The sequence below is a fragment of the Eptatretus burgeri genome, chromosome 13, assembly GCF_056783735.1.
Source record: "Eptatretus burgeri isolate ZD-2024b chromosome 13, Ebu_testis_v1, whole genome shotgun sequence".
In the NCBI taxonomy this organism is placed as follows: Eukaryota; Metazoa; Chordata; class Myxini; order Myxiniformes; family Myxinidae; genus Eptatretus; species Eptatretus burgeri.
In genome coordinates, this window is record NC_140973.1 from 78,633,233 (window position 1) to 78,643,983 (window position 10,751).

Sequence of the window (10,751 nt, forward strand, 5' to 3'; positions counted from 1 at the left end):
TTTTTTTTATTTTTATTCGTACCGAAGACGAACACGCATCGAATGAGCGCACGTTCCTTGAACGGCGCGTCGTGATTTGCTGACGCGGGATCACGTGACGCGGACGGTCCGCGTGGGTGGTTTCGTGAGGCAGCTGATCGAGCGGCGAGGGCTGTGGTGGCTGGGGGAAGGACGCACGGAGGACATCCGTGGAGAGAGAGGGTGTCGTCTCGACATGGGCGATTACAAGCGGCCTGGCAGGTAAGTGAGAGTCCAAGAACGCGATCCTCGGACGGAGGACGTCCGTGTGTGTGAGAGCGGGATGCGGACACCGCCTAAAGGTCGCGATTTGTGCCGTGTCCTCCGAACAGGCCCAAGAGGCAGAGCAAGACGAGCGCCGCCGGAGCGGGCTGGGAATGCAGCGTGTGCACGTTTCGGAACAACCAGGGAGCGTACACGTGTGCCGTGTGCGACGCCAGGAAGGGCACGGCCACCAGGTGAGCCGTGCGTGCGAGGCCCGGTCGCTCTGTCGTCGTCGCCATGGAGACCGTCGTGCGGTGTCCGTGTGCAACGGTCGTTAGCGGGGATGATGTGTCCGTTTTGCGGAGCTCGGAGAGAGCCGTTTAAAGGTCATGGATGAACCGCAACGGGGTGTTACGGGGAGCATGACCGGGGTCCATTAAACTGCGCAGGAAACCCCGACCCAGCTCGGTGCTCGCAGCGCAGCAGGCGGTGGAGAGGGTCGGTTGTCCCAGGAGACGGAAAGAGCGGCGCGACCAGGAGGCGAGGGACGTGGAGATGGTCACACAGGAGGGAAAACCCCAGAGGTTGGTACTGGCTCGGTATTGTTCAATGTCTGTGTTGTGAGGACTGAGGTGTCTCCCTGGGGACTGGTGTGGGGACACGAATGTTGAGGTTGGTAAAAAGGAATAAATCGAGTCCAAACGAAGATGTGGACTTTATTTTGTCCCAGATGAACAACACTTGGGATGGACTGTTTGGTGATCCCATCAGAGCATGTAGCTTATGACCTCTGATCCCAGGTTCGAACCCAATATCGCTTCGGTGTGTGTGTGTGTGTGTGTGTGTGTGTGTGTGTGTGTGTGTGTGTGTGTGTGTGTGTGTGTGTGTGTGTGTGTGTGTTATCTCTATATGAGGGTTTCAGAAGGTGGAGTGGAGCCCTCCCAGGTATCAAACTATCCACCTTTGTGTGTGTGTGTGTGTGTCCATGGTATATATTTAAAATCTTTATTTTATTTCGATTTAATTATACTCATACGTGCATGTCCTGTCCTGTCATTGGTTTGGTAAATAAATGGCCATAACTTTGGAAACACTTGGGAAACAGCTGAAACAGATGAAGAAGAACGATATCAAACCTTGAAAAGGCACATACTCAGGTCCCCAGCATCAAGTGTGACGTCGTACCAAAAGAAAGAAGAAGAATTGTGACATCATAGCACCGTGTCCTGTCATTGGTTTGGTAAATAAATGGCCATAACTTGGGATCCGCTTGTCCGATTAATATCAAACCTTGAAAAGGCACATACTCAGGTCCCCAGCAATATACCTTGCAAGTTTCAATTGGATCGGACCAGTGGTTGTCGAGAAACTGTGGTCGCAGACAGACACGCACACACACAGAGATTGCTGGAATTATAGATAGATACTTCAACAATAGAGAACAAAAATCGCCTTTTTGGCACTTTTGAAACCCTTCCGTTTCGCAGGACTTGGACAGGATTTTGTGGCTTTTTAAGATCGTCACGACCAATCAGATTTTCCGCTTGTAGTCCCCTCGCAGGGTGGGGTTCAAGTGTTCTCTCGACTCCAGTTTTAACCTCCGCCGCCGAAGGTGGGCTGAGCTATTGTTTTCACCTCTGTCTGTGTCTTGTTTGTCTTTGAACAGGATATCAAAAAGTTGTGGACAGACTTGCACAAAATTTGGTGGACAAAGGGTGTGTGACGAGGACAGAATGATTAGATTTTGGTGAAGATCTGAATCCAGAAACGAGAAATTTTAAAAGCGATTCTTCACCATCGAGTGATCGGGCTAAAACGATATGCACCACGATATCTCCAAAAGTTGTGGACGGATTCGGACGAAACTCGGTGGACAGGTCGGGTGGGTGACTGATGAGAAAGAATCGATTCAATTTTGGTGAAGATCCGAATTTAAATGCGAGAAATTTTTAGTTTTGTAAGTGATTCTTCACCATTGAGAGAGGGCCAAAAACGATAAATAGCATGATATCTCGAGAAGTTGTGGACGGATTCAAACAAAACTTGATGGACGAGTTGGGTGTGTGACAAGAACAAGCCGGTTAGATTTTTGAGGTCTGGATCCATATACAGCCTTTCAGTGGGATACAAAACATAAACTGTTCAGCCTGGCGGAGTTATGTGCTCTACCGAGTGCCGTTGTTATCTTTGTCTATCCCAGCTTGTTGTTATACGTCGGTAATTAGCCTCTTGATGCACCTTTATGCCCAGTGTTTCCTTTATGGTTCGGGTGGTGGGCTTGGAATCTTTGGGTCCTAAGTTCAAATCCCGCTAGGCCGTTGAATTAATAACAGGTGGGGTTAACTCAGCCTATCATCCTTCCAAGGTCGGCAAAATGAGTCCCAGCTTGCTGAGATGATTGAGCCATTCGAGTATTCTGCGTCTGAGTGTCCACCCGTCCAGGATTGTGTCCAATAACCCAGGAGACTGCTTCAGCAACACCAACACTCTGCACAGAGTATGGTCCCAATGTATGGATGGCTGCACCGTTACTTTTCATACGAACATTACATAGAATCAGTTGAACCAAAGACTGAAAATGGTACCTGCTGCCTCCTTGCTTGATGTTCAGCATTTAAAAGGATAAAGCACAAACAACGTAGGGAAGGCAATGGCAAACCACCCAGAATAACACTTGCCAAGAAACTCCTTCGGCAGTACCAATTAGTACGGTAAATCAATAATGTTGGGATTATACAATGTTTGAAAAGGAAAAAGGTGCATCGAACCAAAACAAGTAACTAGATATACTCTGCTAATGTAGTAATAAACAAGCAAGAGCAGATCCGGTCTCCAGCGACGTTTCACCTGCTTCCCAGTGAGCTTCCTTGAGCCAATAGACCCCGAGCCTCAGCACGTGTCCACTTTTATTCCCGAGGCGACAATTCCTTTCCGATCACGTGCCGGTACGAGAAGTCAATTGAGGAGTGTTTTTATTATGCCGACATTTCAGATCAAAAACTGACAATCGCATCATCGATGGTCTGCTCTGGTCTTTTTATTCACTCGTCGTCTGTTTTTGTATGTATGGGAGTGAGTAAATGTGTGTGTTTGTTCTTGTTACCTCCGCCACTGATGGTGAAGGAGGTTAGGTTTTCACCCCTTTTCTGTCTGTCCGTTTGTTTGTTTGCTTGTGTGCAGGATATCTCAAAGTTGTGCACAGATCCGGATGAAATTCGGTGGACGGGTTGGGAGTGTGACAGGGAAGAACCGATTAGATTTTGGTGAAGATCCGGATCCGGATCCGGATCGGACTTCTGGAGTTTTTCAAGTGATTCTTCACCATTGAGAGATCAGGCCAAAAACGATATAAAGCACGATATCTCAAATATGTATTGGGCCTGATATGTTCTCATGGATCAGGCATTGTATGGTAGAGGTATGCGCTCTACCGAGTACCCTTCTCGTTTTTTTTGTGTGTTTCCGGGGCACAAACATGGTTGGGTTCACGTCCAGGTTGAATGTGCTGATGTGTGGGTTGTGTGATTCATCGAGGTTACGTTTGGTGTCGTACGTGTGTGTGTGGTGTTGGGGATCGAGTGTTGTTGTTGTTTTTTTTTTTTTCTTTTTTTGCCTACCTTGTCCAATTGTCTGCACAATCCAGTTTTTGCCATTTTGATCAGAGGTGTGTATTGTGTGGGTATGTCCACAGTCTCCCCAGTTAGACTACCTCGGATCCTGACGTGCCATGCCTCCAGTATCAATCTGTGTCATTTGTGGACACGGGTCCCATCCAAGTCAAATGTGTGTTCAATTTGCAGGCAATGACGTGCTCTGGCTGACTGTGCCACGTTTCTCAACCTAACTGTTCTGTCATATCCATCTAGCCTTTGTTTTCATATTTCTTCCAGTTTCACCAGTGTCAAATTGGTCACGGTCTCTGTATGATTAATGTTAACTACTCTTGATTTGTCAACAGTTGATGTCCTGTCCTTTAGGTTTGAAATGACATTACGGATGGTGCGTAGAGGCTTGTACATTACACCAATCCGTGTACTGCGTCCTATCTTGCCAATCCTCTCGGAAAGGCTGGGGTAGTACGGCAGCAAACACAAACTACCCCAGCATGTCTGGCTCCTTCCTTCTGAAATTGATTATTTTAGTCTGGGGAGTATCCCAAAGAACTAAAAAGTATCCCCAGCCTAAACCACCCCCCCCCCCCAATTTTTTTGAAAAATTTATGATTCACTTTATTACTAGATTAGTGGGGTAGATGTAGTCTTTTTTTTTTTTTTTTGCTTGGAGGCACCTTTTCATTAAATAAATAAATAAACAAATACAGCAATACCTCACCATACGCTGTTTCTCAACCCGCTTGTTTCGGTTTTACGCTCCTTATACATAATGACTCGACCTCCCTAATCAGCTCACTTACTGGCTTCAGACATATGCCAATGTGTTCCACCCCAGTGTTACGCAACATCCGGTTAGGACATGCTCCAGTCCATAACACTTCCTTTAACGGTCTGTAAAAGCTTAAATTATATTTCACTTTTAAATATTAAAAATAAATCGCTCGGTTTTATATGAAACTAGATGACCCGTGAAACTAGTCCATGACGCTTGGGTTCCCGTTGTGACAGCGGATGATAAAAAAATTCATTTCAAAAAGAAAAAGATAGCTCCAGCGAACTATACCGCTGAGGTTGTTTGCATTGATAAAATTCTCCCGAAGAGTACTTGACTGAATCGGGAATTGATTTTTTTTTAAAGAATTTTTTCGTTGCTCGATTTGAACAAAACTTGATACTGCACACCGCAGGAGAATGGTGAGTAAGTTGGCCCTAAAATTTTTGCGATATCATGTCCCGTTTTGGCTGTAATTCAGGAACATACATACATACATACATACGTACAAGATGAGAGTTTTAGTAATATATATAGATTAATGTAATGTGAGTGAATCCATATTTCACGATCCAGCACAACAGTTCATATAAATTTATACATTCCACTCCAGCAGCTCCGCTCCAGGTATTCCATTTAACCTGACGTGTAGGTGCACGGTGGATATTTGCGCATACAGTACAGTACAGTACAGTACGTGCTGCATAAACCCTGAAAAAGGTGCCTTTGGATCACTTTTTTTTATTCTAACAAATAAATATTTCAGTAAACGTAAGAGAGCGGAGGAATGTGATGAAGAAAGTAATGAAAATGATATAAATGTTCACAGACACCACATGAGCACTCACGTGATCCCATTTCCTGTTCTTCCTGCCAAACTCGTTCTGAACATGTCCGGTCCACGCGTGTACAGTTTGCTCAACGAGTCGACATTGATATTTGTGCCTGAACGTTTGAAATGTCGCAGCCCAAGATAATTAAACGAAGCATTTCACTTCAAATGAAATTGGACATTTTGAAAGGTGACAGTTCTGGAAGGGGAACGACGACATATTTAATGTAATCAAGAACATCGACGAGTCTTGGAAGGAAGAGTTGCGTCTGCAAACCTCGGTGGTGTGTGGAGGAAACTCTGGCCTGGTTGTGTTCCTGGCTCCCGAGGGAGGATTCAAGGGGAGACGATTCAAGATGTTATTGAAAACATTGTTGAAATGGGCGGACAACTGGGATTCGAGGAACTTTTTTTATTGCGAGGCAAACCTTCAATTAAATTGCACTTGTTAATTTTCATTTTACTATCCAGTACTTTATATACTTTTATTCATTAATAAACACAACTTTATCTTTACAACTCTTATTTTGGTAAAAATGCTGGCTTTTGACATCCTTCAGGAACGTATCTCCTATTTATAACATTATTCTTATGGAAAAACTTGTTTCACAACAACATTATTCATGATGCTTGGTTTTTCAGGAACGCATTTCGAGCATTTGGTGAGGTATTGCTCTCATGTAGTGGGCAAAATTGACACCCTCGACTTAATATTTGGTATCACAAGCCTTTGGACAAAATAACTGCAGTCAAACACTTCTGAGCGCCATGAATGAGTTTCCTCCACCTCTCGACTGGCAGTTTGTTCCACTCTTCTTGTACAAACTGCTCCAGTTCTCCCATATTTGAAGGGTGCCTTCTCCCACCTGCTGTTTTCAGATCTCCCCACAGGTGTTCAAAGGGATTTAGATCTGGAATCATTGCTGGCCACTTCAGAACAGTCCATTGTTTTATCTTGAACCATTCCTGGGTGCTTTTTGAAGTGTGTTTGGGGTCATTGTTCAGCTGTAAGACCCCTGACCTTCGACGGAGACCCAGCTTTCTGACATTGGGTTGAACATTGCGCTCTAAAATGCCTCCTTGGTAATCTCCTGATGTCATGCACATATTCAAGGCATCCAGTGCCAGAGGCAGCACAACAACCCCAAAATATCACTGAACCTCCTCCATGTTTGACTTCAGGGAAGGTGTTCTTATCTTTGAAGGTTTCATTTTGTTTTCTGTAAACATAGAGAAGATGTGCTTTTCCAAAACGCTCCAATGTCGTCTCATCCGTCCACAGGACATTTTCCCAGAAGGATTTTGGCTTGTTCAGGTGTGTTTTGGCAAACTCCAGTCAGGCTTTCTTATGTCTCTCTTTCAGCAGTGGGGTCCTCCTGTGTCTCCTACCATAGAACCTCCTTTCATTGAGTTGGTGACGGATAGTGCGAGTTGAAACTGTCGTACCTTGTGTCTGAAGGTCAGCTTGAATCTGTTTGGCAGTTCATCGAGATGCTTTCTCCATCATTCGAAAAATCCTTCGCTGCAATCTTCAATCAAGTTTTCTCTTGCGGCCACGTCCAGGGAGGTTGGCTACAGTGCCATGGGCCTTAAACTTCCTAATAACATTGCATACGGTGGCCACAGGAAAATCAAGGTCTCGGGACATGGACTTGTAGCCTTGAGATTGTCCATGCTTCGGTGCAATCTTGTGTCTGACGTCCTCAGACAATTCTCTAGTTTTCTTTCTTTTCTCCATGCTCATCGCAGTACACACAGTGACACAAAACAGCAGAATGACTCCTTTTCACCATACAAACTGGTTGAATGAGTGATTTTTATATTGCAGGTACCTGCAACTCACCACAGGTGAGTTCAAATCCAAAGTAAAGGAGAATCACCTGCTTGAAATTGAATTATTTCTAACAACTTCTAAAAGGTGCTAATAATATTGTCTGGCCATTTCGGTTTATATTGCTAATAATATTGTCTGGCCAGATGATACTCTTATTCCTATTATTTAAACAATAATAGGAATAAGAGTATCATATTGCAAAAACAAAAATAACTAGAACGGGCACCCATAGAGCGCATACCTTCGCCGCCACTACTTTTTTTGTTCTTGGTATGAGTGTGGGGAACTGGTTTCATATGAATGGTCTTATGACACAAACCACATATCATCTATAATGTCATGACCCCCCCCCGACTTTCGGGGGCTACGGACTAAGCAACAATCAACTCGCGTCGTTTTGGCGAGTCTCTCGCAAGCTCTGTGAATACAACGTTTCAACAAGAGAAGGTAATCTCGTTTGATGCTGGTTTCTTGCAAATCGAATAAGAATTGACTGAGTTATGCCGAAAACTGCATATTTTTCAAGGGTGTGACCCCCCCCCCCGACATTTTACCCCAACCGGTGACATGTGTTATGACGTCATTGTGTCGCAAGATTGGGCATTAAATTCTGAACATTTTGGTGCTGGGTTCATGTAAAGCGGACAAGAATTGACCGCGTTATGACAAAAACCGCATATTTTTCAAGGTCGTGACCCCCCTGACCTTTGACCCCTAACCGGCAAGAGTATGGGCGTCATTGTGTCATATTGCATATCACAAGATGAGGCGTTGAATTCTGAACATTTTGGCGTTAGTTGCATGCAAATTGAATAAAAATTGACCGTGTTATCGCAAAAAGACGATTTTGACCTTTTCGTGACCTTGAACTTGACCTTTGACCCGAACGATCCCAAAATCTAATGGAATGCTTCCTGGCTAATAACCAATCATCCCACCAAATTTCATGCAATTCGGTTTAATACTTTTTGAGTTATACGAATCACAAGATTACAAATAAATAAATGCACGCCGACCAAAACATAACTTTTCGCAGAATGAGAAGGTAACAAGAGTATGGGCGTCATTGTGTCATATTGCATATCACAAGATGAGGCGTTGAATTCTGAACATTTTGGCGTTAGTTGCATGCAAATTGAATAAAAATTGACCGTGTTATCGTAAAAAGACGATTTTGACCTTTTTGTGACCTTGACCTTTGACCCGAACGATCCCAAAATCTAATCGAATGCTTCCTGGCTAATAACCAATCAACCCACCAAATTTCATGCAATTCAGTTTAATACTTTTTGAGTTGTATGAATCACAAGATTACAAATAAATGCATACACGCCGACCAAAACATAACCTTTCGCAGAATGCGAAGGTAAACATATAATCCCCCCACTGGCCCCAAGCACATCTGAGCTTTGGGAAAGACAAGCTGATGCTCAAGCAGGACAGCAGGCTCATATGCAACAAGGCTGTGAGGACCAATGAAAATTTGGTCCAACAGGCCCACTCATCTTTCAAGAGTTGGTAATGTTTGTTTAGACGAAGAACATTACTTCCAGGGAAAGATGGAAGAAGTGATGTGAACAGGGTTTTTAAGAGTTTGAAATGCTTGGGATACTTCCAAGGAGAAAATTCTAACCTTTGGCTTTGAGGGTGATGTTTCTGTGCGTTGGTGTTTGAGGACTACTGACGGTGCATGAAAGTCGACAGCACATTGTCGTATACACAGATTAAGCACAATTGGTCTAATCCACTAACGCATGTTGTCAATTGCATAGTGGGAAGTTTGGTGGGAGATTGTGACAAACGTGCAAACCTTTTGGTGTTAAAACCTGTGAAGAAGACTTGCACAATTTTGGCAAATACCTCTCCATCCTTTTTTTTTCAGGCCGCAGCTTAAAGATGTGGACTGGAGTCACGGTCAGCAATTGGCTGTTACTGTTGGAAAGGTCACAGTCATCATTACCGACCTCCAGGACTGGCCTCTCCAGCACTCGAGCACAGAGGCGGCAGTAACCGGGAGCAACGCGAAGAAGCCTGGCCTTGACGGGTGCGCTGTCGGCGATCGAACGGGAAGTCACGGCACAGAATCAGAGGTTAACAGACTCGGGGTAGGAAAGACCAAGCCTGACTGGGAAAGGGTGGCATTGGGAAAAGAAAAGGATCATGGGATGGTGGCCAGCACTGCTTGTGCCATGGCATTGGAGACAAAATGAAGGATGATGGACAAAGGTCCACTGTTGAAGATATTGGGATAGTACTGTGCTCGTGTTGTAAGTAAAATGGTTGAAAGCTGAATCCGAACCCAGCGATTAGCTGTAGCAGATAACATCCTGCTTTTGCAACAAAATTGTTCACTTGCTATGGTGGCTAAGTAATTGTGGTCAGAACATTCCATGGACATTGCTCAATGACAAATTTTTTTTAAAAAAAATTGAAATAAATTATTAGAATTAAGGAAGGGAAGTGAATATACATTAAATTTGATTGTGTAATTTATCAGTTCATCGTCGTAATAAATGACAAAACCACTTCCTGCTGAGGTTTTAGTTGAGATGGTTACCAGAGCTGTAACTCCAGGACCTTCTCGCTGCAGAAGATGATGCTAACCTTGAAAAGTGGTGGTGGGAGAAAGGTGGTGCAATCGACAAGGACATTTTCATTAGCAGGAGTTAAGTTTACAAAAAAAAAAAAATATTATTGGACTAAAGGCAGCAGACCCAAAGTGCAGAAAAAAAACGACTCGAGCCTTCTCAAAAGGCTGGTTCAGCAAAATGGAAGAGATTGCACGGTTGGGCTTTTATGTTACATCATGGTATTTTAACACTACCGCAGTCAGCGACAGCTGAATGGACAAGGATGAAGGATTTCAGCCACAAGACGTTTGTATTTAAAAGTGGATAACATTTTACGTATGGCTCGGTGCATGCTGGGAAACTATCCTCTGACCTGTAGGAAATGAACAAAATTTGTTTTAAATTCATTAAAAATAATTACGCCTGGAAAAGGCAAATTATATTGTCAGGTTTTTTTGTTTTGTTTATTTTTCCAGTTAAATGTTTTTGCCTTGCTTGGAGATGAAAAAAAAAAAACAAATCAAAAAAAATTTACAGCAGAAGTTCATGACATCACCATTATCCAGCAAGCATTCCTTAAAATTGTGCAAATTCGACTTTCATTGTTCACTCACGTCGACTGAATTTTTTTTTAAATGGCCCATCACCCACAGCGTGGGCTCGCAATGGGCCACGTCCCACGCAGCCTGGCCTTACATCAGCCCCCCATATTGGCCTCAGCTTGACCCACAGCCCGTCGCTGCCTGCACCATGGCCTTGCGTCGGCCTGCAGCCTGAGCATGGTCCCCGCAAACTGGGCCCACACCGGCCAGTGCTGCCCAGCATGGCTCGTCTGCCTGGCCTCACTTTTGCCGGCACAGACTTCAGCTTGGGCCAAGATCGGCTCATCAGCAGCTTGGCCTTGCAT

The 10,751-nt window shown here is 44.3% G+C and overlaps 1 protein-coding gene across 1 annotated transcript; it reads left to right on the forward strand.

Moving 5' to 3' along the window:
• The first annotated feature begins 82 nt into the window (after positions 1-82).
• LOC147014871 (YY1-associated factor 2-like) lies at positions 83-10,286 on the forward strand. The gene is made up of 4 exons (XM_085853292.1): positions 83-240; positions 351-476; positions 672-806; positions 9,157-10,286. The coding sequence occupies exons 1-4, from the start codon at positions 215-217 to the stop codon at positions 9,482-9,484; spliced, it is 615 nt and encodes a 204-aa protein (XP_085709418.1). The 5' UTR covers positions 83-214; the 3' UTR covers positions 9,485-10,286.
• Positions 10,287-10,751: the final 465 nt, after the last annotated feature.